The sequence below is a fragment of the Solanum dulcamara genome, chromosome 6 (assembly GCF_947179165.1).
Source record: "Solanum dulcamara chromosome 6, daSolDulc1.2, whole genome shotgun sequence".
Taxonomy (NCBI): Eukaryota; Viridiplantae; Streptophyta; class Magnoliopsida; order Solanales; family Solanaceae; genus Solanum; species Solanum dulcamara.
Window position 1 is genome coordinate 8,629,907 of NC_077242.1, and position 26,553 is coordinate 8,656,459.

The window sequence follows — 26,553 nt, forward strand, 5'->3', positions numbered from 1 at the left end:
TATATATGGGGGGCAGAACAACTTCTCAATTTACTTACTGCAGCCTAGAGATAAAACCGTTGTTGCACTTCTTTTTTCTCTAATGTAGAACAAGACGTTGAGTATGTATGAATCATACATCATATTTGGTTCTGTATAGCTTGGAGTTATTGAAAACATTTTTCCTTTTTATTATTTTCTCACTAATTCACGAAACAAAACGTTATATGGGGGGCTGGGGGTATATTGTTCTTCAGTGTAACCTGAGTGATTTCATTTTCATTTTAATTTCTACAAGTAATCTGATAATCCTATATAAAGAGTATACTATGCTCCACATTTCATATGCAATATATTAGAGAGAAAATAGCCAAATCACTCCCAATCCAATTCTCAACTACACACCTATACTATTAGCCCCTTAGACTATTTTAAAATGAAATTAATTTCACCATAGATGCTGAGGTGACAAAGAGAGTGTATTCACTTTCTCAAAGCGAGTGAGAGCCAATTTTATTTTTATTAAACTTTAACTTTACAAGTATTTTCCATTTTCATATTAAGTTTTTGATTTTTTTAAGATTATGTTACCTTTTACTTTTATTTATCTTTTCTTTTTTATTGTCTTTCTCTTCTTTCTTTTCTCTTCAACACTTCACCGGATTTAAGTTGCCGAAAAATACGATGAATTCACTTAACCGTTCAGTTATCACTAATATTATCTCCTTCCTTTCTTTTTTCAAAATAAACTTATTTTTCATTCTCACACCACCATTTTTGTCATTGCTAGGCCAGAACCTCCACCTTCTTTTCCCAGATCTAAAAATTCTCCGACTATCATTATCTGTTGTTATTGAATTTTGAGTAGTAGTAGATTAAGAAATGTTTAAAATTGAGACCAACAAATTAATTTCGTTGTAAAAAACACCTTTCGTAGACGGTGACCATGATAATGAGATTAAAAGTAGAAAAAATAATTTTTATACTTCAAATCACAAATTCATTTTGGGCAGCCTCAAATTCGATTTAGCAATATTATCGTTACCCGTTGGATGAAACTTCACTAAAATTATATAAAAGTAAATAAATAGAAAAAATAGAATAAAAAAAGAAGCAGAAGAAGGAGTGACGAGAAGAAGGTAATGTACTCGTGGGTTTCATATCAATGGAGAAAAAAACTGTGAAAAAAAAGGAAAAGAAAAGACAAAAAAAAAAAAAAAGAGAAAACGAGAAAGGGGAAAATAGAATAAAGATAATAAATAATAATTTTTTAATAAAAAATAATATTACATGACAGAGCGCGTATAGATCACTTTTTAATACAAATCTGAGTGTGAGTTTTTGAGGGGATATATATTATACTTTTAAAAAGTTTAGGAGATTAATAAAACTCTCGTGAAATATAATTGTATAGTTAAAAATTCGAATATAATTTGAAGAAATTTTGGCTATTTTCTCTATATTAGATTGCCCTTTCTTGCTTTTGGGGCTCCTCAAATATGCTAAAAAGGCACAATAAAAAATGAAAGAAAGTGCACATGTATTCAAGACAAGATATTTTTACTAATACCTTTGACCAAATTAAAACAATTTATAGATGAGATATCATTCCTCACAAAATGCTAAAAGTAAAATCACTATAATTTAACTAATGTAATCCGACGAGAAAATTAATATTCCTTTATTTGAGTTTACTTTCCTCTTATTGACATACCACTCGGTTGCCTAGTTACCATTTTCAGCTGCAATTAAGAGTGAATTACATCTATATAATTCATCATCACATTGAGCCAACAACAACAAATCCAATGCAGTACCATAAACGAGGTTTGAGGACGATAAAATGTACGGCTATACGCAGAATTTATTTTTATCTCGTAGAAATAAAAAAATTATTTTTGAAAAATACTCGATAAGTAACTCACATCAAATCAACTAAAAGAAAAACACAAAAATAAAGAGAACGTAATAAATAATATAGAAAACATAACATAGCATTTTGAAAACAGGAACAATAACAATAACCAAATAAAATTACTTTCGGTCATAAAATTTCAAAAACACCAAAAAAGTTATTCTCATTCTTCTTGTTTCAAACTATTCACAAAAATATATTTTTCAGTTTAAAAATATAAAATTGGGGAAGCAGACCCTGGAGTTTAGAGAGGAAACGCCGGCATAACATTAGAAGCAGTTTTTCTACAATTCTCTGCCAATCGATGGAAATAATTTGCCCAATTGATGCACAATTCTCTGACCAGATTGCCGCACTTCTCAAGCCACCAACTTCACAACAAGTCCAGGCATCTAACACTTTTCTCCTTCTTCACTTTCTTTTTGTTTGTTCAAGTTATGGCTAAGTTCAAGTGTGTTTTAGTCTATTAACTGTTTGATGAATGTTCGCAGAAGTATTTTGAAGAGCTATTAGCGACTAGACAATGTCACGGGCTCAAAGTTAAACCTACTCCACATTATGGAAAAGGTAATTCCTTCTCCGTTTCTTTCGTTATCGCTGCATTCAGTTTTATGTGTGTTTGTGAACGAGTGCTGATTGGATAAAGATCATATAGCCACCTCGATTAGTTTTGTATTGAGGCGTATTTGATTGATTGTCTAATGTTCTGATATGCAACTAAAGTTAATCACTTGATGAGGAATTTCAAATTGTGGGTTTGCTTAACCACTTGTTAGGGAATTTTGAAATGTGGGTTTGCTTACCCAGAACGATTTTGTACTAAAGTTCAGTTCTTTCATGGATTTTATTAATTAATCAAGCACTATATTGAGACTTGTGGGATATCAGGGGTTTATGCTGAGACGGATTTCAAAGAAGAGGACCTTGTCTTGAAGGATCAAATGCTTGCTGGTGCCCAACATTCTTCAAATAAGGTATTGCTGATTGAGCTAGCAGAATCGTTTTCTTCCTCGTAGTAATCATCCAACTTTTTTGTATTTTTTTCACTTCTTGTATGACATGCTTCATCTTGATCTTTTGCATGTGGCAGGTAGACTGCTTGGTATGTAGTTATTGTTTCTGCTTTGTTGGGTCAATAGAACTTCAAATTGGGAGGAAGCTATATTTAGAACAACTGGGTGTCTCCCCTAACGATGAGTGTCATACCCAAAAAGATTGTTATAACTCTGATTCATCTGTTTATGAAGATGATTCTGATGTAGAAGATCAGCAAGTCTCTGGAGAATGTTCTTCTAGCCGTTCAAAAGATAAAATTTCTCTCCCTAAGGATGTGGTCGAGTCATTGTTTAATGGCGAGATGCAATTACCATATTCTGAGAAGTTTTCATTGCCTCCAATTGTTTCTTGTCCTGGTGGATGTAAAGAGAACTACTATTGCAGGTAAACATTCTGCTTATTTCCATGCATTAAAAAATTCATTCAGCAATGTAAAACATTCAAAATTTTATCATTTACCGTAATTAACAGTAACAAGACAATGAGACTGCATAACATGACATAAGCAGCTTTGACACATTTTTAGTCATGCTGAAGAGAATCTCTGCAACATCATAATGCTGTCTTCTTATGCCAATTGGAGATTTTTCTCTCTTCATTGTGTTTGAATCTTATCCATTTCATTGGCTGCATGGAGGAACACCTCGCATTTTTCTATATGAGGATCATTGTTGCAGGGTTTCAGCTTCTTGAAAAGCCTTTCTTCCATCTAGGAGTAGACCTAAAAGCCTTCTTCCAGGCACCTTCTTTTTGTTGCAGGTTTGCAGCTATTCAGAAAGTACATGAGGTAGCTGGCATAGCCATATAAACATGTATTTCTGAGGTGTCTGCCTCAACTGCTAAAATTAGAATATCGAACTATTAACTCTAAATGAGAAAACAGATGAACAAATTTTGGTGGTACATTTTCTGTGGTCATATTCTTCTGCTATCATTAAATAGCCTTAGGTATTGGTCACCTCTCCCATGAGATGAACTTGTTTTATCACTTTTTGCTTCTCATAGTACCACCTAATGGACTATTGTTGTCAATTTACTTGGCCATCACTACAACTGAATAATTTACTAACCTTATTAAATTTTTTGGCAGCAAATCTTGCGCTGAGGCTGATTGGGAGTCTTTTCATTCTTTGCTGTGCACGGGGGAGGGGTCAAAGTCATTAAGCACAAAGGCACTTCAGAAATTTATAGAACATGCTAATGGTAAGGTTCTTATGTGTGTGCTACCTATTATGGTAATCTTAGTTTATAACTTGCCTACCCATTTATCTTGTTATTCAAGCTATTTCTTTTTCTGGTTTCTTCTGCCAGATACAAATGACATTTTCCTTCTTGCAGCAAAGGTAAGTCCTTTCCTTTTCTTGGTGCAACTTGCCTCTTTCCTCTTTTTCATTTTTCCTGTCAAACTGCAAAGCATTTTGAAGAATAGTTCATTTCCTATTTTTCTAATGTCTTGCATCTCTTGTTAATTGCATGTCAAATTGCAATTCTTCTTAGGAAAAGTGAGGTGCATATGTGAAGACATAGGTCTGTGTTTGTATGTCTCTTGCTACACCTACATGTTGTAAACCTGCTTAAGCAAACAAAATTTTGCCTTTTATAGGTCATGTCTTTCACCATTTTGAGACATAAGAAGTTGAAAGAAAGTCGTCATGAGGGAAAAGGGAAGCAAGTTATTTCAGAAAGTATTGATTTTTCTTTACTGGGGGAGGCATGGAAGCCCGTGTCCATGGGATACAAAAGAAGGTACTTAATTTCTCTTCACAAGTTGCTGTAAACTGAAATGTCACCCCGTTGAAGAAAAACTTGTGCTCTCCCAAGAAAGTGCATATTCTTGCCCAATTATTAATATTGTATTTTGTCTTTCCTGAATTACATCCGCATGGTGATGGTTAGCTGCATCATTGTAGAACTTGCAGGATATTCCCCCAAGAAAGGAAATGGGGAATGGGTCATTTCTCAATCCACTTTATGGACCACTTTTGTTCAAAGATTGACTCATATTCATCTGTTGCAACACAGTGGTGAAAAAAGTATTCTCACCGCTGATGATGACTCATATTCATCTGTTGCAACACAGTGGTGAAAAAAGTATTCTCACCGCTGATGATAACATTGAAGAAAATATTGAAAATTTATAATAATTCAAAATTTTGTCTGGTCTCTTGAGGGATTAACCATATTTGGTAATGAAACCATTGGCTCTTTTAGTCGTCTTGACATTCAAGTTTGTGTTGTTTCCATATCTTAGTTATTCTCTTAATTTACAAACTTGATGCATCTCCACATTGCTTAAGTTTCGTTTAGATATCCTACAAAATACTATGCCATCTTGAATAAAGAAGCAATATTACCTCTTGTTGCGACCTAAGATGAATAAGTTGAAGCTTTTCCTCTCTAGTTAAGCTTTTACATGAGGTGATTGTACACTTATTATTAGAGCAACTCAACGTGTAACTCAATATGATGGTGGGACAAACCTTAATCAGCAACTTGGAGGTATTATAAGCAAATCTCATATCGACAAAATACAGGAAAGAGTCGAGTATATAAGGAAACAAACCTTAAAACCCACTAAGGGGTTTTAAAGCATGAGAGTCTAAGCCCGAAGCGGACAATATCACCTATGGATTGGGCTATTAGAATTACAATTCAATATTATCAGAGAAGAAAAAGTTCAGGGTTCAAGTCTAATTGCTACCTTAAAAATAATTCCATGTTCTTGGCCCAAAAAGATGAATCATGTCAACGCGTGATAAGGTGTATTGTAGACCTAAGATAAATAAATAATGGGGTTCTCTCTCTTAGGTTTAAACTCTTAGAGGTGGTCACATGGTTCAATATTTTATGCTTATTGAATCTTCTAGGTAGAGCATAGAAGTTTAACTGGTTTCTTAATTTTACAAAGATTATAATTCCTATATTGAAGGGGAGCCTTGGAGTAACTGGTAAAGTTGCTGCCATGTGACCAGGAGGTCACGGGTTCAAGCCTGGAAACAGCCTCTGGCAGAAATGCAAGGTAAGGCTGCGTACAATAGACCTTTGTGGTCGGGCCCTTCCCCGGACCCTGCGCATAGCGGGAGCTTTAGTGCACCGGGCTGCCCTTTTTATAATTCCTAGATTATTTAGGACTATGCTTCTTTGAATCTCTTTTTCTTGTCAAAAAAGAACTCAATAAATGGTAAATCTTTCACCATTAATGATATTTGTCCTTGGCTTTCATTTATTTTTCAAAAACTTCAAGGGTTTGCTAATAGTAGCCCCTTGATAGTCTTTTCTCTGGGTTTCCCTTCTATAAATCGGGGCCACGACAGATGTCTATACAACATACACTTGATGCTGATACATATATAAAATTTACCTTACAAAATGATAAAAAATCTAAAATAAAATTAGGGCAACAGCATGAATCAATATAGAAGCTCTTCCAAACATGCTGCAATGCTTCCCCGAAGGATAATAACAGTGATGAGCCTATAAGCTCTAACTCATGATTATTTGTCTTTTAAGGTTCTTGCATTTTCCCCTATAATGAATAACTGGAAATTTTGTGGTGTAATTGTGTTACAAGTACGACAAATTTAAATACAATATAAATATTACTCAGAGCTAAGCTTTCTAAAACGGAATTTTTTTAATTTTTTTTTTTTCGCGAAATAGTAAAATCCTCCTATGAGTAGTATCAGTGTTCTGTGTCAGGCTGATGCATGATTATTCTACTTGTCAAGTTCCTCTCATAGTTCGAAGTGACTTTTTGTATAGGTGGTGGGATTGCATTGCTTTGCCAGCTGATGTTGATGGTTCCAATGAAGCTTCATTTAGAATGCAAATAAAGGAGCTGGCATTAACGGTAATCCTCCTTGATTCCGATGTAACCTGCTTGCGTTTTCCACCATCACTTCAATCTGCTGAAGTATCTTTAATTTGTCAGCTTCATGTGATGACCCGCTACATCATCACGCCACATAAGCGCCACGTAAGTGCCACATGTCACAAAGTTGCCCATGTGGAAGCCTTACATAGGAAAAATTCTAGTCCATAGTGGAAGGTTCTAGAGACATGTGGAGAATTTCCTTGGAAGACTTTAGAATTCCATGGATTTGCATGGAAAGTCCTTGGAATCTTCTAGTTGTGTAGAGAAATCTAGAAGAGGGATTAGTTTGTAAATATGGAAGGACTTGTGTAGTAATTTTTATTTACACTTAAGCCCCTAAGGAATAGTATAAATAGAGGGGGCATTCATTTGTAGCAAATCATCAAGAAATCAAGCATTCTTTCAAGTAATACAAAGTCTTCTTCATAAAAGCTCTCTTGTCTTTCTAACAATCTAGCGTTCCCTTAGCGATCTAGTCTTAAAGGCTTACTTGAGCTTGCAAGACCGTGAAAGATTCGTGAGTAAGTTGTCAAGTGCCGCACGGAGGTCTTAGTTTGAAAGTTTGAAGTCTAAGTCCGTGACATTCAGCTGCATAGGAGTAGTTTTCTCACCTGTGTCATCAATCATCAGTTCAAATTGTTAAATTAACCTCCTTGGGGGCGGCAAGTTGACTCTAGTAGTAGACCATAAAAGGGTCTACTTCTCTTCTATTTTGGCTGAAATAGATGAACGCGTTGCAACTCTCCTATTTTATAAGCTCTCTTCCATATTTGGTCTTCAAGGACCAGTTTTGAGCAGGAAGAACCTTATCCCTTAATTGTTATTTACATGTTAAGAATAAATTGGTTTTTTCTTCCAGAAGATAATGGATCCTACTATTCCTACTGTAATTGATGTAAAAGTTGCATACTACAAACCTCAATTGAATTAAATGTGCAAGATATATAAAGAATAAACAATCATAAGCTAAAACCACATTTATGAATTTCCATTTTGATTATCTCATGCATCATCAGTTTTCTCCTAAGAATCAATACTGTTCTGATGTTGCCTGGAGTACGCTGTATCATCGCTTAATCTGAGTGCCAGCTTTAACAGAAACTATTATTCAATTGCTTTCCAAAGATAGAATAACGCTACGGTCCTGATGTAGAGGGACAAAAAAAAGTATGTTGTATAAGTCTTTCTTAGGAGTTAAGTTTAAGTGTATTTGTCAAAATTATGTGCTCTCTTGCTGCTTTATACATGAACCTGTGTACCTATGTATTTTGTTTTATATTTATCTGCATTTCATTGGTCACGCTTCCTGGATTTCTATACTGAAATTTGATTTATCAGTTTGAATTATCCAGTCTCTGCAGCTCCTCAAGGAGGCTATCTTTGATGAGGAATGCCAGCCATGTATCCTAATTACTTTTGAATCAATTGACTGCTCCTCTTATATGTAATTTTTTTCGGTATTTATGTGGTTCAAGATGGAATCCTTGACTCTTACCAGTATTCTCGCTTGAAATATATGGCAATATCATTGGCATGTTTGAGCTGAATAACCTGTAAGTATATGATTGATAAACTACCTAAGTTTTATTTCCAGCATGCATGCAATGAATCTGATGATCGTTTCCCTTTTTTGCAAATCGCATGCAAAATGAAATTTTACCTCTTTCCAAAATGAATGTCCTAAGAGAGTCTTTGTTGCATAACATATTCTATGAAATCATTAGGGCTAGAATAATTTAAAGCAGCGGTGAGAAGTATATGAGCCATCTGCAGACAATATTTTGGTATAGAATAATTTACTCCTCCTTAAAAGTGGACATTATTTTGGAATGACCTAAATAACGGATGATGAGCTTGGCGCATTTGATTTTTGACTTGTACATTTCCCCTGCCACGCTGTGTATTTATACTTTATTTTATTCTGTTCTTAGTTTATTCTTATATGTATATGTTGCTGCTGTGAATTACTTATTAAAGCCTTTGCTTGTTTATAGTGATTTGGTGGTAGAGTCACCAGTGGAGGATTACTTTCTGTATATTGATGATCTTCCTCTCTCTGAAAAGGTTAAACCGATTCCTCTATGTGCTTGTGAAGCTTACTAGCATGCATAAATTTGACAGCATTACTTTTATGATATTGGCAGGGAGAGGCTGAGCAAACTACAAAGCCTATCCTGGATGCTCTTGGTGATGACTATTCAATTTGTTGTCAAGGTATACTATAATGTGTGACGTGAATATTAAGGATGATCTAAACTCCCACACACACACACCCCACACCAGGTCCAAGTTTTTCTCAAGACAAAGTTGTAGTTGGCAGTAAATATATGTTGCTTAGGGGTGGAGACAATCTACAATCAGAGATAACTGTGATTACAAGCTTAGGATTTCTGAGTTCTATTTAAAAAGGAGACCTCATGGCTGGGGACTTTGCATGTGGCTCTTGCATTTAGCTGATGGGGTGCATTTTCTCTGAACTTCATTGGTTGTTGAGTAGTGCATTGCTTTTGAATTCTGCAAGAGACGGTTCTTGTTTATATACCATAGGCAATCTTAGAAGTTCGTCTGTCAGGAGGGATAAACTTTTGCTGCTAGCATTTCAACTAATGCAGAAGTTGACAAGGCATGATTAGTACAATGACACATCTTTGCTACCTTCTGTAGTGCTAGAGAATATGAAACCCGATTTCTCTATTTTATTGATTTGGAAGTGTTTATACAATATCATTGCTTTATTTAGAATAGGCATAATACATAAATATGCTCTTTAACTTGGCCTCAGTTGGCAACTATGACCTCTAACTTTACTAATGCACAAATAGGCACTTAAACTTGTATAAAATTGAACAAGCAGACACACATGTCTTACGTAACACAATACACTTAGAACGCCACGTAGGACACAAAATTGCCATGTAGAACGAATGTGTCTATTTGTTCAAATTTTGGATAGTTAAAGTGCCTACTTGTGCATTAGTAAAGTTAGAGGTCATAGTTGCCAGCTGAAGCCAAGTTAAGGGTCATATTTATGTATTATGCCTTTAGAATAATTAGTTCTTGGAAAGGACATAAGCTGCTGCTGGGAATTTTTTTAAAAATGTTGTGCGTCTAAGTGGTGTCTCTTTACTTTTCCAATCCTGATTTTACCTAGTGTTATGTGTATTTATCTGAATCATAATCAAAACCAATCTTTGATAAAAGGTACTGCATTTTTTCCCTTGCAAAGCTGTATGAATCATTCGTGCAGACCTAATGCAAAAGCTTTTAAGCGAGAAGAGGTATGTTCCGATATCTGCAAATTCTCCCTGTCTCATTCTTTTCTTTGAATAGAATAACCTTGCAAATAGGAAGAAAGAACTAGAAGTGCAAAAGAAGATTTGATTACAGGCAAAGAATGGAACCTGTAAAGCAGATAACTGATTAGTGTAGTGAGTTCTCTGCTAGTAGGTATGGCATTGCAACTTGGTTGGGGTCTGCTTGTCTCTGTTTCAATGTTGTTTCCGACATTCTTGAAAGTAGAGAACTAATGGACAAATCATTAGCCGGACACATATCCAAAGCAAATAGCACTGGAATGGAGAGTTGTTCTTACATATATAATACTTTGAAGAAACCTTTAATTTCTCTTTTATTTTGTGTAATCTGGCTGGATATTTATAAACTATGCTTAAACATGCTTCAAGTTCTTAACCCGAAGCTTTTATTTAATCATGCTCAGTAATATATTCTTCATAAATTGTGAAACATATTTCTAAGACGATTGTGAATGTTTGATATTTGCGTTATTAGGATCGAGATGGCCAAGCAACCATAATTGCTCTTCAACCAATTGCCAAAGGAGAAGAGGTGGCTCTCAACTTGTATTTGTAGTTACAAATTTATTGTGCTTCGGAGAATTTACTTGTAGATTCACTGGTTAATAAGCTCCGATGTGTTGATATATGCAGATAACTATTTCATATATCGATGAGGAACTTCCTTTTGAAGAGAGGCAAGCATTACTCGCAGACTATGGTTTCAGATGTGGATGCTCCAAATGTCTAGAGGAAACTTAGTTAAAGATCAAAGGCAACAACTTCTTATTGAGAATGGCCACAATTTTGGAACATGTACTGATTGATGTACAAGGTGGATTTAGAGGCATAATTTTATCTCATTATCTTGAGAAGATGTCTGCAACTAGAACAATTAATAGAGCTGCTTGCTTTCACTTCATTTTTCCTTTTTAGCCCTAACTTGATTTAGCATGTTCACAAATCGAAAACTGATAAATCGAATTGATAGTACATAAAAATCAAACCAAACAGACAAATGCACACCCTTAAATGAGGAAAAATAGGGGAGGGAATTATAAGGTGCAGAAAGTTTCGATTAAGTTATTAAAATTGGACATAATCCAATCAGATTTGATTGCCACGTGCTGGAAACAAGTCCCAATCGTACACGTAAGGCACAATAAAATCCCAACCAACTGTTTAGTTTCTTCTTTTTTTCTTCGGTAGGAAGGATACTTTGTGTAATATATTAAAGCAAAGAGGAGCTGTTGTGAACAACAACAGAGTTAACAGTATGTGCAATAGTGTGGCCACTTGAGTAGCAATTACAATTAGTAGTTTTTCTCAAAAAAAACAGTGTCTGCCCAGACATGTTTAGAGACAAATATTGGAGGAAGTATCAAAATGTTCTGTGATCCAAAAGCACTGCATTTTGCTCCCTCCTTGCTGAGTCTATCGGCCACTCTATTCTGCTCCTTGTAGACATGTGTCACCTATGGTTCCCCAGCTTCTGCATCAAAGATCTACACTCAAATACAATGTTAGCATACCATTGGTTATCGTGTTTTAGTATATCAATAACATCTGTGGAGTCCATATTGATTTCAATGGGATGTAAGTTTTGGTTGTTAGCTAGTTGGAGACCAAATCTGAGAGCTTGGAGTTCTGCCAAAGTGGGGTTATCATGGGCTATTTTACTCATGAAGCCAATAACCCATTCACCTCTATTATTTCTGATGACTCCACCCAGTCCCCCAGATTTTGAGGTATTGTTAGTGGATCCATCAGTGTTCAGCTTGAAGCTGCCAGTCGGGGGAGGTTCCCATTTGTCAGGGATCACGGAGTGGGGATTGGTGTTGTTCTTAGGGGGGTCTAGTATTTTTGTCACAAGATTATATGTAGTACCTTTGAAGCAATTTTGGTGTTTTATTAAGTAGATGAACTTGATTTATCAAAATAAAAAGTTAATCTTATAATGTCCTGTTTAAGAGTTAAATAAGTGGAACAAAAGTCAAGTTTAACATGTCCTATTTATTTTTGGATTAAGTTGGTTATGCCCCACGATAAGAATAAAGGGGATCTTGGATCAGTTATGCAAAAGCCCACAAGTAGTTCTTCTGTTCAAGAGATTTACAAAGGAAGAATATTATGGAGAAGAGTGGTACGTGAGAAATAGGATCTTTATATTCATGGTGCACAAATCCAGTATCATGTTCCTATAGAATAGGTGTGTGGAAACAAAATTGATCTGTGGCAAAGATTTGTGGATGGGACATACTCATATAAAGGATCAATTCCATGATTTAGGTAAATAAAGTGATAGAAATACTGCATAGAAGAACTAAGAGGTCCTGTCGGTAAAATATACTATGATTTAATAAAGCTAAAAATGATTTATGTAAATGCCAGTAGCCATTGAAAGGAATTTTATCGTATGGGCTCTAAAGTCTAGGATCATTTTTATTTCAAATTCTTATATGGTGCGATTCTTTTCCTGGGATTGCAAAATATGAATCTCCTTTGAATCAAATAGTCCCTTATATAGGATCAGGAGAAGAGAAAGCTTGGGACGGGTTCTATTAATATAACTCATATAGATAACCCAAAATACTTTTTGCAGTTTATTATCTCCCTGGTTCTAGAATAGCCACCTCTGTTTAAGCGCTAATAACCATATTTGTGAGCTTAATTATTGTAATATCCTTGTTCTATCTTTTGCATCTACATGATGCTAGCAATAAAAATTTTACTTCATCCAAGAAAAAAAGATGTAGTACTTGTCTAATCGAATTGGAGTTGTTGTAATAAGATATGTAAAGCTTGCAGGACTACAATTATTTCCTCTGTTTTGTAGAGTTTTGCAAGTAGGAAAAACCATATTTATGTCTTGTTTTCTTGTAATGTGGAACCACTTTTTCATTATAGACACACTCATTGTATTTTAAAATCAACCGTTAGCACCCTTTATATTATGGAATCCTACACAATTATTAGCATGAATAATATTCCCCTTTTTACTGGGTTGTTATATTTTTAGTTTTAGAAACACGATGTATATTCGTAACTAAGTTACTAAAATATAATTACTAGAAGGAAAATTACAATTACAAGAATATATATAATTTTAAGGAATTTAAGCAAATAAACATTTATTTACACCTTTGACATATATCTTTCACTGGGTATGTTGTTGTTAACCTTTCAAATGTTACCAATCTTTTGAACAGATAACATTGTGAAGAACATGGGGAAAAATGCCGTCAGAAAATAATCTGATTAGTTACTCCACATACTCGAAAAGTATGTTGTGTTTAGCTATCTGCCTTTCTGCGTGTAGTTGGGCACTAAGAGAACCTGCATTGTGTTTAGAGGTGGCCTATTTTGCTTTAATAATGTATCGTATGAGGATACATTTTATTATAGGCTTTTGGGAAAAGTAGCTTCACATATATTGGTGTTAGTCGCTCTGTAAAGGTCGATGGGAAAAGGAAGTGTAAATAGGAGTAAAAGGATACCTTAATATATGGTACCCAACAAGGGTAAGAGGTATCACAGTATGCTCCCTATTTTTCAGTGGTGCTTTTTTTGATTTTTCTGATGAGGAGAACTTTCTCAAGCAGTTCTTGATCTCAATGTATAGGTATCATATCATTTGTTCACAAGCATTTTATAGTACTTCCTCAGATTTAAGAAGAATTTCCATTTTGGTGGCAAGAAAAACTCCAGGAGGTAGGTAGAGTAGAAATTAGCGTGAGAAAGTTTGCTAACTTGGTCAATTGAATTAACATGCTGATTCAATAAAAATAGGAACTCCTTCCTACGTTGTTGTTAAGTGTAAGCAAAGTCTAGTCAATAATTTACTGACCTCCGTGTTTTATATATACATAAACATTCTTGGCGCATTTTATTCATCATTCAAAAAGAGCTACTAACATTTTACAAGCATTCCTAGTCTACAATGATAGAATTCTGATCTGATAGTATCCGAAACTGTCATTGCAACATTAAAGATGTGATAAATCCATCGCCCAACATGTCAACTTCCCCAAATCCAAGAAAATTTAGGGTACAGTTAAACAAGCTCTTTCCTTGCTGATTACAGCATTATTATTAATAGATGCAACATGAAGATTCTAATTAATATCCTTGCTGCCCTGCCAATCTGTTTGAGCTTAAGTCATTCTTTGCATTGTCCCATTTTTTCAAATATATCTTAACTTTGCTAGCGTTTTATTACCATACAAAACTATTTTATAACTTTATAAAAATACCATTTTGATACATTTTCTCCCTAAGTTTATGAACAACGAGCATGAATGTATCATTTTGCTTCCAAAAATCAATTAAAAAGTGCCACATAACAACTGTTTTCTCTACTAATTAATTAATTCATTTTTAAATACACCATCTTCCCCATATTTTCAAGAGTCTTTGGTTGAAGGTTTTAAAAGAAATTCATCACTCTTCTGAAATCAACCCAAAAAAGATAAGAATTTGATTTAATTTCAATCCAAAAAGTTAATTTAAAATCGTTCAAGGTTTAATTTCTTCTTAATTTGAGAAATCGCAAAAATATTAATCTCATTTTTCTTGAATGTTAAATTTAAAAATCCTAAATTAATAGATGACAAGATCAGTGAGAATGTTTTGGCCATTTGCAGTTGAAACTGACTATTCTCTCTCTGGACAAAGTGAAGGAATACCTTGCTTATCCTAGCAAGTTTGCCGCTGTTGCTGCTGGCTGTTGCTAAGGAGTAGGAGAAGAAGGATGAGCCTGATGATGGCATGGGTTTCAGCTTGTTTGATTAATTCTGTTGTTTGTAATTTATCACTTTTTTTATTTCAAAAACATATTTTCTCTTAGAATTTTATGGGATGTTGATTTTGATTGAAATTTTGAAGGATATTTTATGTGTTTTTCTATTTTAAACATTATAAAGAATTTTTATTTTTGAAAAACAATCCAAGTCGGACTAATCATTGTTATAAATTAATTAGAATGAATTAAATGAGAGAGATAATAAGACCCGCAAAACTAAAGTATTTTTTTGAAAAAAAATAACAAATTCAAGGGTGACAAGTTGAAATGTTGTCATATTTATATGAAGTGAATGGCATGTTGATTTTGAAGAAATGTAAGTGGCGTTTCCAGGATAATATGGCACTTGATAAAACGAGTCCATTAATCAGGATATAACAACTCACAATATTACGTCTGAGCCATTATGCCAAGAGGAACTAACTATCCCCCAGAATTGGTAATAGACGCCTTATTATTCTTGTATTAATATCTTTTTCCAATTAAACAAACTCCAAGTATGTTTGCTAATGAATTCCAAGTATAAAATTTGAAGGGCCTCAGTGTGTGTAACACAATCAGATCATTGATAATTAAATCTCACTGAAATCCGCTAAGATAATTTTGGTTTATCATCATGAGCCTCACTATGTTTCAACTGTTCTTAGTATCATTTCATAACACAATTCAAAAATAACAACAAATAGTGAAATTCTAATAACAATAATTCAAAAAACTACAAATTTAAACGAAAAAGAAAATAAAAGTTGTGCTCAGACAGCCAAGGGTTTGTCTTCAACCAATGGGGGTCTAAATCCCCAGATCAGAAACTCTAGTCCACAAGTTTGCTTCCTCATCACACTAACATTGTTTATTTTTTTTCAAAAACCTCTATTTTACTGAAGAAAGCAAATAGTTTTTCAACATTAGATTTTATTGATTAATCAATTGATTGGGAGAAGTAATTTAAGTGGCGTTTCCAGGATAATATGGCACTGTTAAACAAGTCCATTAATCAGGATATAACCACTTGCAATATTGCGTCTGAGCCATTATGCCGAGAGAAATTAATCATCCCCCAGAATTGGTAATAGACGCATTAATTAACCTAAAAGGCAAACAAGAGGATAAAATACTAGAACTTATAATTGTTTTATGTAGGATTGATAGAAGAATCGATGCTCAGTGGAAGGAGAAGTCGTTAATTAATAGGCTCACGGAGAAGGCTTTTTAAACCTTCTTCCACTGCCCTATACACACTATGGTGCTTAATCTCATCACAGCATACTTTTTTCCATCAATCAATAAATTCAACAAAAATTAAGAAAAAATTCATAAAATCAATTATTGATTAAATTAATGTTTTTTGAATGGGGCTTCAGTGTGTGTAACAATCAGATCATTGATAATTAAATCTCACTGAAATCCGCTAAGATAATTAAATTTATCATCATGAGCCAAATCAAATGAAATATTCAAATCGTTGAAATTTCAGTGGAAGCATAAGAAAATCATTCAAAAAAGAAGAAGATGAAGAAGAAAAAGAAAAAGGTGTGCTCAGACAGCCAAGGGTTTGTCTTCAACCAAATGGGGGGTCTAATCCCCAGATCAGAAACTCTAGTCCACAAAATTGCTTCCTCACCACACACATATTTAATAAGAAATGAATAGAGAAAAAAACAAACTGAAAAATTCAAATCAAATAAGAAAGGAACTGAATCTTAGCAAAAAGGAAGAAGGAGATTCAACCATTACCCATACCAGAAGAAGCCGATGAAACATTAGCAGATATGAGATGTATATATAGGGGGGTGGGGATGAGTATTTGACACAGCTAGGGTTTTGTGTACTATTTACGCTGGGTCAAATTTTGCTAGGGTTTTGGGGGAAATTCCTAATGGGCCTATGGTAATATGGGCTTCATTTGGAGTTTGAGTCGCCGGTTAGTTCTTGGGTCAATTAGATTCACAGAACTAGGCTTATTATTCAGGTATGTTTTGGACCTAATATTATGTCTTCTTTTGGGGGAAACTTTAATAAATAGCCACTTCCAATTTTATAATTGAAAGATGGTTAATATCAGGAACTTGAAATTACATGATAATTTATTTTTAAAAAGGTATGATCAAAAAGTCTCTAGTAGTCATTACTTCTACTATTCGTTACTTTATATTAAATAATGTACACACTTATACACATTATACAAATTATTTACACACTTATACACATTATATACACCTAAAGTATATAAATTTATATACTTTAGTATGTCATGTTGGTAAACTAGATAATCGAATGGTACATTTGCGTAAGTTTCACAAAGTTATTAGGTAAAATTGAATAATAAGAGGACAACATTCATCTTGCCTAAAGAGTTAGAGAGGTTAGACAGAGCATGAGGGAAAAGTGAGACTGGTGAGCAGTACGCGGACCCAAGAATTTTATGAAGGGGGTTCAAAAATAATTAAACACGCTAATCAGAAAAAAAAATGTGCTTATTCAGATTCGAATCCGCGAGCTGAGACAAGCTAAGACGAAATATTGAACTCCATTTGCCACTGAGGTAGTCCTTTGGCTTATGCTTAGGGGGTTCAATGTTAAATATATATACATAAATTAAAATTTTTATCTTATATATACAGTGTAATTTTTTAAAAAAGAGGATGAACCTCCTCAACTACACGTGGATCCGCCCCTGCTGGTGAGTTATGGATAATAGACAAATCATGTGCATGGCCTGAATAATCATGAATCAATAGTGAAGAATCTAAACATCTAACACATTGATACCTCAACATTTTAAAAAAATGTTACTGTTTATCCAGAATATGACAAACTTATTTGTGTATGACTCTTATTTTCCTTCTACTTCTTCTCATTTTCTGTTTCTTTTTTCCCTTGTAAGTGTTAAGTTGGATATAATGATCTCTATATATATTCTTCACTCATAATTTAACAAGATTGATTTATTACAAAATGTAACTCTAAATTCTGCCACGTTAAATTGATTGTAACCTTCAACAGATCTAGAATTTTTATTTAAGGGTTCGAAAAATAAAAATGTAACGCCTAGAACTTGAACATGGAAGCTCAAGGTTACCTAAACTACTAAGTCAATCTCTTGTCTTGAGTCATGTGAGTTCAAAATCTATATCTATCTATCTATATATATATATATATAAAAAAAATTGCCATATATAGTGTAGTATTTTGGTTTGAGTGAACACAAAATTATCTTGTTTTGGTAAAGCAATGAAATAACTAACGAAAAATAATGTTTATATCAAATTATAATTCTTAATTTAGTTTTTTTCTAGCATTTACTTTCATTTTCAACTATAGTTCCTGTTTATTTGGTGAAGTGAATCTGTCATTGGAATACCAACAGATCAGAATCATAGATTATTGTGTACAGTGTACACACATAGAAGAAGTCTTCCACGTCGTCTTCTCCAAGCCTTATTATTTTTCATCTGTTTTTACGAATTGCGGTGGAATAGTTGTGATTTCTTCATTCTTAATTAGGGGTTTCAGATTCAAGCCATGAATATGAAGAAAATTTTATTGTGAGTGTTGCCCCTAGAATTGGACTCTGCAATGCGCGAATTTGAATTAGTCGAACTTCAATGTGAGTATGAACTCCATATAAGAAAAAAGAAAAAAGTACCCGATTTTATTTTTTATTTTTGAAAAAAAAAGGATCTATCTTCTTGATATCATTTTCCACAACTTAGAGCCCGTTTGGATGGGCTTAAAAAAAGTAATTTTTATATATAAAGTGATTTTACAATTTTTATGTGCTGAAAGTTATTTGTATAAATAAACAGTTGAATGTTTGGATAAAAGTGCTTATGCTGAAAATAAGTTGTTGATGTGTTTGACAAATAAGTGTTGTTAAGCACTTATTTTCTGTCAAAATGACAGAAATATCATTAAAATTGTTAACACCATAATAAGTTGATTTAAAAGATTTTTAAACTCTAAAGTTGATTTTAATCAAAAGTAATTTATAATGTAAAATCACTTTCACTGTAAAATGTTTATTTAAGTTAATTTTTTTATAAAAATAAACTTTTGGGATGTTACATACGCTTCATGTTTTGACTTGGAGGATTCTGGTTAGTCTCCTAGAACGAATATTTACTCGTCAGTCTGAACTGAAATTTGGAAAAGAATCAACAAACCAAGACACGACAGTTTGCTTAAGTGGCTTCTTTGTCATCTTGGTGCTTGTCGGAGCCCAATAGATGGAGCGGTTGACATACCATTTGCTGATCCATTTTCAAGTGGTGGAGGGACGCCCCATTTGCCTTCAGATTCAAGTGGTTCGAAAACATGAACACTACCATCTGATAGACCTAATGCAAATTGGTTTGGATCTTGTGGATGTGCTGCAACTACAACTGGGTGGATATTTGAATTGCTGCAGAAAAATGCCAAGGTTATTGGAGGGATATAAAAAAATAATTTTTATGGTCAAAGAAAATGACTTAAATCATTTCAAAAAAAATTAGAATATCTAACTTTTTATTTTTGGGTGAATTTAAGAATTTTATGACTTAAATTTAATATTAGCCAAACACCATAATAAGCTAAAAATGGCTTTTGACCAACTTATAAGCCCATCCAAACGGATTCTTAATCTATTATTTAAAACTTTATCTACACCAAATTTTTCAAAGTCAACTTATGGTTTTTGACCCAAAAAAGAAAAAAAACTTCTAGTTGTTTGATTTGTTAGCTAGACCAACTGCTCCATCGTCGAGCCATGTTCTTCTGGTTTAAATATATATTATAAAAATTTTCTTGTTATATATTGAAAGAAGTCAATTTGAAAAGGTAAACATGAAAAATTATAGTAGAATCCTTATATGTAATATTTTGTAATTTTTTACTATTTTACGTGAAAGTGTTATTACTCAGGACGTTAAATAAACTTTTCTTTGACTATAATTTTCTCAACTTGTTAAAAGATATTTCGAATCATTAACTATGACTTGTAATATTTTTATACCATTTTTAAATATGTAAATTTTAGTTTTAAGAAATTGAAAAAATCTACATCCAAATTTATAGTCAAACTTAAAGAGTATTGACTCTTCTTGACTCTTGTACTCTAAATTCCTTTACATAAATTGGGAGGAGAGTAATTAGTACAACAAAATTTCTGAAAAATACAAGAGATTTAGACTGTGTTTGGTACGAAGGAAAACATTACAATATTTTTTTCTTACCCCACCTTTACCACGATCTCCCTTCCCCGCCAAAAAAATTTAAATTTTTTTTTAAAAAAAAAATATTATTTTTGAAAAAATTGTTTCAGAAAATTTCATTTTTTTTAAGCATCCCTACCCCGACCACCCTATCCCCCCAAAAATTTTAAAACTTTACTTTTTAAAAAAAATATTTCAAAATTTAAAATTTTCATTTTTTCCCCCCAACCCTGCTCTTCCCCCTACCAGCCCCCCCCCCCTCCAACCGCCCCACAAGAAATTTAAAAAATATTTTAAATTTTGAAAATTTTATTTTTTTACCCTATCCCCTACCCCGACCCCCCTACCAGTCCCCCACCCGTCTCCACACAAAAAAAAATTAAAAATTTAATTTTAAAAATATTTCAAATTTTTGAAAATTTATTTTTTTTACCCCACCCCACCAGCCCCCCTCCACACACACAAAAAAAATATTTTTGAAAAATATTTTAAATTTTGAATAATTCATGTTTTTCACCCCACCCTTAAACCCAATCCCGTGCCAACCCCCGCCCCCCACCCCATCTCCCAAAAAAAAATAAAAAATTATTTTTTAAAAAATTAAATTATTTGAAAGTTGGGTCTGAAGTCGGGTGTGTCGGATTTCGGTTCGAAAGTCGGGATAGAATCTAAATTTGAAAGTCAAATTTTGGGTTAAAAATCGAATTGGATTCCAAATCAAAGGTCGGGATCGTATTCCAAGTGAATTACAAGGGTTGATTTTCATGTTAGAAACTATTTTTCTAAAAATATTTTTTACTCTTTAGCCAAAAATAAAAAATATTTTCATTAACTAACTAGACAATAAAAAATATTTTCTGAAAAATATTTGTCACTCACAAACCAAACATGAGAAAATAAGTTAGAAACCAACTTGTTTTCCAAGAAAACATTTTGCTTCGTAGATAAACACACACTTAAGAGTTGTGGAGAAGAAAAGGCTCTTGTCATTGGAATTTTATTTTGAAACACTCGCAACAAAGGTACAAAAGTAGAATGACAAACATACTATACATAGGAAGAGCAATACAAATAATCCCCAGAAAAACAATAACGAAACGCAAACATAGAGCCAAATAAAATTCGAAATTTTAAGTGCAAATATGAGTTCTCTAATTGTTCACAAATGCACATTGCTTTCTAATTTCACCAGCAGAGCCAGTCTTAACTTGTATCCTTCCCATTTTCTCCATGGCCTTAGCAAATTCCGCGTTGAATTCTTGGAGTGAACCCTTAACTAGCTGGTTGATGAATGATTTCGTTGTAACACTTGTGGTTAAGGCTGCATCGGATTGAAATAGGCCTCTCCTTTTGAGCAGAAGTTTGTAGTAGCTTAGATCAAATGTCCTGAAACTACCAGGATCCATCTCAACTATTGTTGTATTGTCGTTGATTGATTTGCATTTCTTCGACTTGAGATTGGATGCATATTCACTGTCTAGAGATGGATCTTGTGTGCCCAATACACCGGTGAAATTGTACAAACGTGTTGAAAATGATGAACAATGAGAAACTCCAATGGTATGAGCACCTGAGAATTAAAAAGAATCTCCGTTGTAGTTATGCCCGAAAAATGAAAATTATTATCAGAGGCAAATTTAGAATTTGAACTTTGTGTAGTTATGCTCAAGAAAGGAAAATTGTAACCAGAGGCAAGATTTAAAATTAGTGTAGTTATGTTTGTTACGAGAAGCAGATTCAAGACTTGAACTGATTGTATTTTTACAAATATGAGTTCAGTCGAACCAGTGCATTGACTGTGAATATGTCGAGGTAAACATAAAAATAAAAGTGTATGTACTTCAATTTGGTTTACCAGATAAGAGGACCAAGTCTTTTAGATCAAGACCCTTGTTGGCAAAAGAAGTCTGGAGACTAGACAAGTTACTAGTTGGAGGTGGAATATTTGCCAAGGCTTCAGAAGCATTAGATATTTTTCCATCTCTTCTACCAGTTGGTACATTCCAGAAAGGTCCTCCCTATAATTCAAAGAAGAAGAAAATTAGATGGCGGATTTAGGACAGATTCTGTGAGTTCAAACTATATGTACACACATGTGACATTTATTCTGAACTCACTGATTTGTCGTTGTTAAGTTATATAGCTAAATATTTAGGTTGGAATGTGTGCCATATTTAATTTATTTTCTCGAGTTTTATACTTACGGTGACCAAAACAGAGTCTCTAGCAACCAAGGTAACAATATCAGCACAAGAGACAACTCCAGGGCATTCAGCTTCAACTATTTTCTTCACTCCATCTATGAATGAGAAACCTCTCAATGTTTGATTAGGAATTGCCACTTTTTCCGTCTGATTTTTCGTGCTTGAAGTGAAATTCAGAAGTACTGAACCATCACAACCCTGCAAAATTAAAGTAAAAGAAACAAAAAACACTTAATTTCAAGCAGAATACACCGACAACTCCTTGAATTTGTCAGTAAATTTCATTTAGATACTCGAATTATGACCTATTCAATTGAGCATCTGAACATATAATAAAATATTAACATACCCTGACAAAACAATCATGGAAATGTAGTCGCAACAAGGCTGCTGCAAGAGATGGAACCTTTGGAATGTGCTTGTGGACATAGTCCTGAATAATTTTCTCTGCTTTTGGACAACTCTTGGCATAGAAATTGAGTTGTAATTGTGCATGGCTAGCATCTAAAAATATTACTAGAATACAAAATACCAGAAAACCCAAGCCAAATCTAGACATATTTTTTTACTACTAGTGAAAGAGACCTTACTTAGTATTTTTTTTTTCTCTGTCACACATCAACTACAGAGGATCATAGCCAATTTATAGGACTAGAAATTAGATTAGTTATAGAATGTCTCTTTCAATAAGGCTTATAATTCAGTGAGATTCCTTTTTATCATTGTGACCAATTTGACGCTTAAACAAACACCTAATAAGATTATTTAAAGGATCAAACACCAAATGGAAGAAAAATATGGATAGTTATATTGGAAATCATATATACATATGTCTGAGTGCGCACTAATAATGCAGTGAAGAAATCAGAAATTTATATAAGGAGATTCAAAAAATTCTAAAATGCCATAGTTGTAATTTGAATATCTGACCTAAAACAATTTCGAACCTCCTTTACCATTATACTTGAGTTTCTCTTCATGTCAAGGGGATTCAATAAATTCACAAACAATAAAAAAAAATCATTTTTACTCTATTTGCTCAGTGTAATTTTTTGACGAAAGTAGTTGGTTAACCCTCTTGACACTACTTAGCTCCGCCACTGGGACAGAGCCACCCATGTCCAACTGATGTTGACACCCATTACTATGTAGAAAGGTAAAACTTTATATATAAATTTACGATTTTTTATATTTTGACTTCATGTCATGTCAGGAGTGGTTCAAGCAAATTAGTGGTGTAAAGGCAAAATTCAATGAAGGCCTTAAATTTAAATTGTTAATAACACTTATATAATTGATTTCTTCTAATATAATTTTTTTCAATTGATAATATAACCCTTCTTTTTCTAAATTATCTTTCATTAGAGTACTCCAAATATATTAAGTTTCTTTCAATAATAATTTTATTTTATATTAAAATTTTTATTTTTTCTATAAATAGTATTCAGCATTTGTTAAAAATAATGATTGATAACTTATTATTGTTAAAAAATGGGGCCCTCAAATTTGGGGGCCTAAGGCACATGCTTTTTTTTTTAACGCTGTTGAGCCGCTTCTTCACGTAGTGAAAATTTTAATTCCGACACAGTATACTTCTTCATCATGGTGCTGGGTGCATGTGGAAGTCAACATTTCAATAATTAGCACGTAGTAGTAATACCTGCTACCGTAACCGTGGCAGCCAGACAAGCTCATACATATTATATATATAACAAATTGACTCTTTGCTGTTTATTCATTTTTGATGTGAAAGGCACAATATAAGGATCAACACAGTTGCACTTGCACAGTTAAATAATGGAGATTAGGTTTTCAAAAAGTTGGAATACCGTGGTATTCAATTAAAAAAAACCTCACCAAAAACCAATTACATTAGTTGGAATACCGTGGTATTCAATTAAAAAAAAACCTCACCAAAAACCAATTACAAATAACTAATCCTGTCTTGATGTCAAGATTGATTGATTTTACGTCTGTTGAGAAGATAAGGCCAATAATTTTTTGTCATTAATTTAATATTTTAGTCAACTAATTCCATGCAAAGATCAGCAAAATCCTTGTGGAGACTCACGTATGCATTCAATGGAAAAATAATAGCAATCCATCAGGAAAAAAAATGAGATATATAGAATGAAATAACTTCGTCAAAAAAAATTCACCCTTGAGATATTTTGTATCAGTCAGAAACAATTATGTTCCTCGTGCTCCCATGATCAGCTTACCGAGGAATAAAAAGGAAGTACTCCGGGCCAGAGCAAATTGAAAGTTCCCATCTCAAAATCTCTAAGTTATGAGTAGAGTAGCTCAAGACCATTACACACCCTTTTTAAAATTTTTATATAATTGATAAGAGAGAAATGTTTTTTTTTCCTTCTTGAATACCCTCCAGAACATATGATTTGGTTCTAAAGTTTACAACTTTACATGACTGACACCCACACTAACCCTTCGATGGGAGAACCATTCTAAACAATCCAACAACAATAATCGCAAAGTAACCTAAATTTTTAAGAGGCAACAGGTGTAAAACAAGAATTAATGTTGAGTTCCCATAAACCCAGAAAACAACTAGAGATCAGCCAAAACCTATGCGGAAGTAAACACATTCTAGGAACTGAAAGTCATCCGTACCAAAACTCTAACCAAATATCAATGTAAGAAAAAGGGAAACACTCCCAAAAGAAGTCAAAATACTAAACAAATGTCTGAACATCTGAATCCCGAAAGAAGAACTGAGACTAATGAGGAAGTCCACGGTAGCATGACAGAATAGCTCACCCTTGAACTTCGAATAAGCTTTTACTTCTCTAGACGAGGTCTCTCTGCACCCGACTAAATATGTCATGTACTCAATAAAAGGCAAAACAAGAGTAGTATAAGTACACAGAATAATGGTGTACTGGTAGGATCATGCGGTTAGTCAGTAAACGGATCATAGACAAGTAAATATCACAAATAGACATATACATATACATATACAGAGTAAGCCAACTAATCTCAAGTTCAACTATATTCAGCAATATCACAACTCAATATCTTTCACATGCTATAACTTCACACTAGGGTCCTCTCAAGGGACCTACAAACAATCAACTTTGTGTCGGAACGTGACACCCGATCCAAGCATACCACAATCAAGTCCTAGTCTTTAAGCCACTCCATTCACCTTCGCTGTCTCAAAATCAAGTCCTTCTAGGTAAACACGTGTTGCAAGCTGTGGTGATCAGTAAACACCTCATACTTGACTTCATACAGATAATGTCTTCATATTTTCAGCGTGAACACTACCGCTGTCAAATCTAAGTCATGAGTCGGGTAGTTTCTCTCATGTACCTTTAATTGACGCGAAGCATATGCTACAACCTACTTATACTGCATCAACACAGCACCCAAACCAGAATGTGAAGTATCACAATAAACAATGAAGTCTTTACGTTCTATCGGCAGGGTCAGAATTGGTGTTGTGGTTAGAAGAATCTTGAGCTATTGGAAGCTCTCTTCACACTTGTCAGTTCAATCGAATGGTACCTCATTTGTAGTCAGCCTGGTCAAGTGAGTAGCAATAGAAGCAAAGTTTTTTACGAAACAACGATAATAAATGGTTATTCTCATAAAACTTCTAATATCGGTCATGGAACTAGGCATAGCCCAATTCTTAACTGTCTCAATATTTTGTGAGTCCATCATTACCCTTTTTTTTTAAACAACATGACCTAAAAAGAAAATCGAAAGCATCCAGAATTCACACTTAGACAATTTTGCATACAACCTTTGTTTTCCCAAAACACCTACCACAATTCGAAGATGATCTGCATGTTCCTGTTCACTCTTTAAATGCACTACGAACGAATCCTGGAATGGTTTGAACACCTCATTCATCAAACTCATGAAGGCTGCAGGTGCATTGGTCAACCCAAAAGACATTACTAAAAATCCATAGTGCCCATACCTAGTTCTAAATGTTGTTTTGGGAATATCCTCAGACCTAATTTTCAATTGATGATACCCAGACCTTAGATCAATCTTTGAGAAGACTGAAGCACCTTGTAACTGGTCAAAAAGATCATTAATACGAGGGAAAAGGTATTTATTTCTGATAGTGACCTTATTCAGTTGTCGATAGTCAATTCATATTTTCATACTACCATCTTTTTTCTTGACAAATAATACCGGAGTACCCCAAGAAGAAGCACTAGGATGAATGAATCCCTTGTCAAGAAGATGCTGAATTTGAGCCTT

The 26,553-nt window shown here is 33.7% G+C and overlaps 2 protein-coding genes and 7 non-coding genes across 9 annotated transcripts; 1 reads left to right on the plus strand and 8 right to left on the minus strand.

Annotated features, from left to right (window-relative positions):
- Positions 1-2,046: 2,046 nt before the first annotated feature.
- Positions 2,047-11,034, plus strand: LOC129892541 (histone-lysine N-methyltransferase ATXR2). The gene is made up of 15 exons (XM_055968125.1): positions 2,047-2,282; positions 2,386-2,461; positions 2,783-2,868; positions 2,985-3,334; positions 4,041-4,153; positions 4,262-4,293; positions 4,554-4,696; positions 6,713-6,800; positions 8,177-8,225; positions 8,323-8,377; positions 8,819-8,888; positions 8,969-9,038; positions 10,026-10,102; positions 10,614-10,670; positions 10,772-11,034. Exons 1-15 carry the CDS (start codon positions 2,199-2,201, stop codon positions 10,877-10,879), a joined length of 1,458 nt encoding a protein of 485 aa, XP_055824100.1. The 5' UTR covers positions 2,047-2,198; the 3' UTR covers positions 10,880-11,034.
- A 4,196-nt stretch (positions 11,035-15,230) lies between these two features.
- LOC129893677 (small nucleolar RNA snoR80) lies at positions 15,231-15,359 on the minus strand. The gene has a single exon (XR_008767558.1). It is a non-coding gene; the product is annotated as a small nucleolar RNA snoR80 (small nucleolar RNA).
- A 93-nt stretch (positions 15,360-15,452) lies between these two features.
- Positions 15,453-15,542, minus strand: LOC129893658 (small nucleolar RNA R11/Z151). The gene has a single exon (XR_008767545.1). It is a non-coding gene; the product is annotated as a small nucleolar RNA R11/Z151 (small nucleolar RNA).
- Positions 15,543-15,663: 121 nt separating this feature from the next.
- On the minus strand, positions 15,664-15,763 carry LOC129893656 (small nucleolar RNA Z157/R69/R10). The gene has a single exon (XR_008767543.1). It is a non-coding gene; the product is annotated as a small nucleolar RNA Z157/R69/R10 (small nucleolar RNA).
- A 96-nt stretch (positions 15,764-15,859) lies between these two features.
- LOC129893676 (small nucleolar RNA snoR80) lies at positions 15,860-15,986 on the minus strand. Its single transcript, XR_008767557.1, has one exon. It is a non-coding gene; the product is annotated as a small nucleolar RNA snoR80 (small nucleolar RNA).
- Positions 15,987-16,074: 88 nt separating this feature from the next.
- LOC129893660 (small nucleolar RNA Z152/R70/R12) lies at positions 16,075-16,184 on the minus strand. Its single transcript, XR_008767547.1, has one exon. It is a non-coding gene; the product is annotated as a small nucleolar RNA Z152/R70/R12 (small nucleolar RNA).
- An 86-nt stretch (positions 16,185-16,270) lies between these two features.
- LOC129893659 (small nucleolar RNA R11/Z151) lies at positions 16,271-16,357 on the minus strand. Its single transcript, XR_008767546.1, has one exon. It is a non-coding gene; the product is annotated as a small nucleolar RNA R11/Z151 (small nucleolar RNA).
- Positions 16,358-16,446: 89 nt separating this feature from the next.
- Positions 16,447-16,548, minus strand: LOC129893655 (small nucleolar RNA Z157/R69/R10). The gene has a single exon (XR_008767542.1). It is a non-coding gene; the product is annotated as a small nucleolar RNA Z157/R69/R10 (small nucleolar RNA).
- Positions 16,549-21,073: 4,525 nt separating this feature from the next.
- LOC129892184 (peroxidase 3-like) lies at positions 21,074-23,002 on the minus strand. The gene is made up of 4 exons (XM_055967743.1): positions 22,664-23,002; positions 22,315-22,512; positions 21,966-22,128; positions 21,074-21,680 (listed from the first exon to the last, which is right to left on the minus strand). The coding sequence occupies exons 1-4, from the start codon at positions 22,871-22,873 to the stop codon at positions 21,262-21,264; spliced, it is 990 nt and encodes a 329-aa protein (XP_055823718.1). The 5' UTR covers positions 22,874-23,002; the 3' UTR covers positions 21,074-21,261.
- Between the last annotated feature and the right edge of the window lie 3,551 nt (positions 23,003-26,553).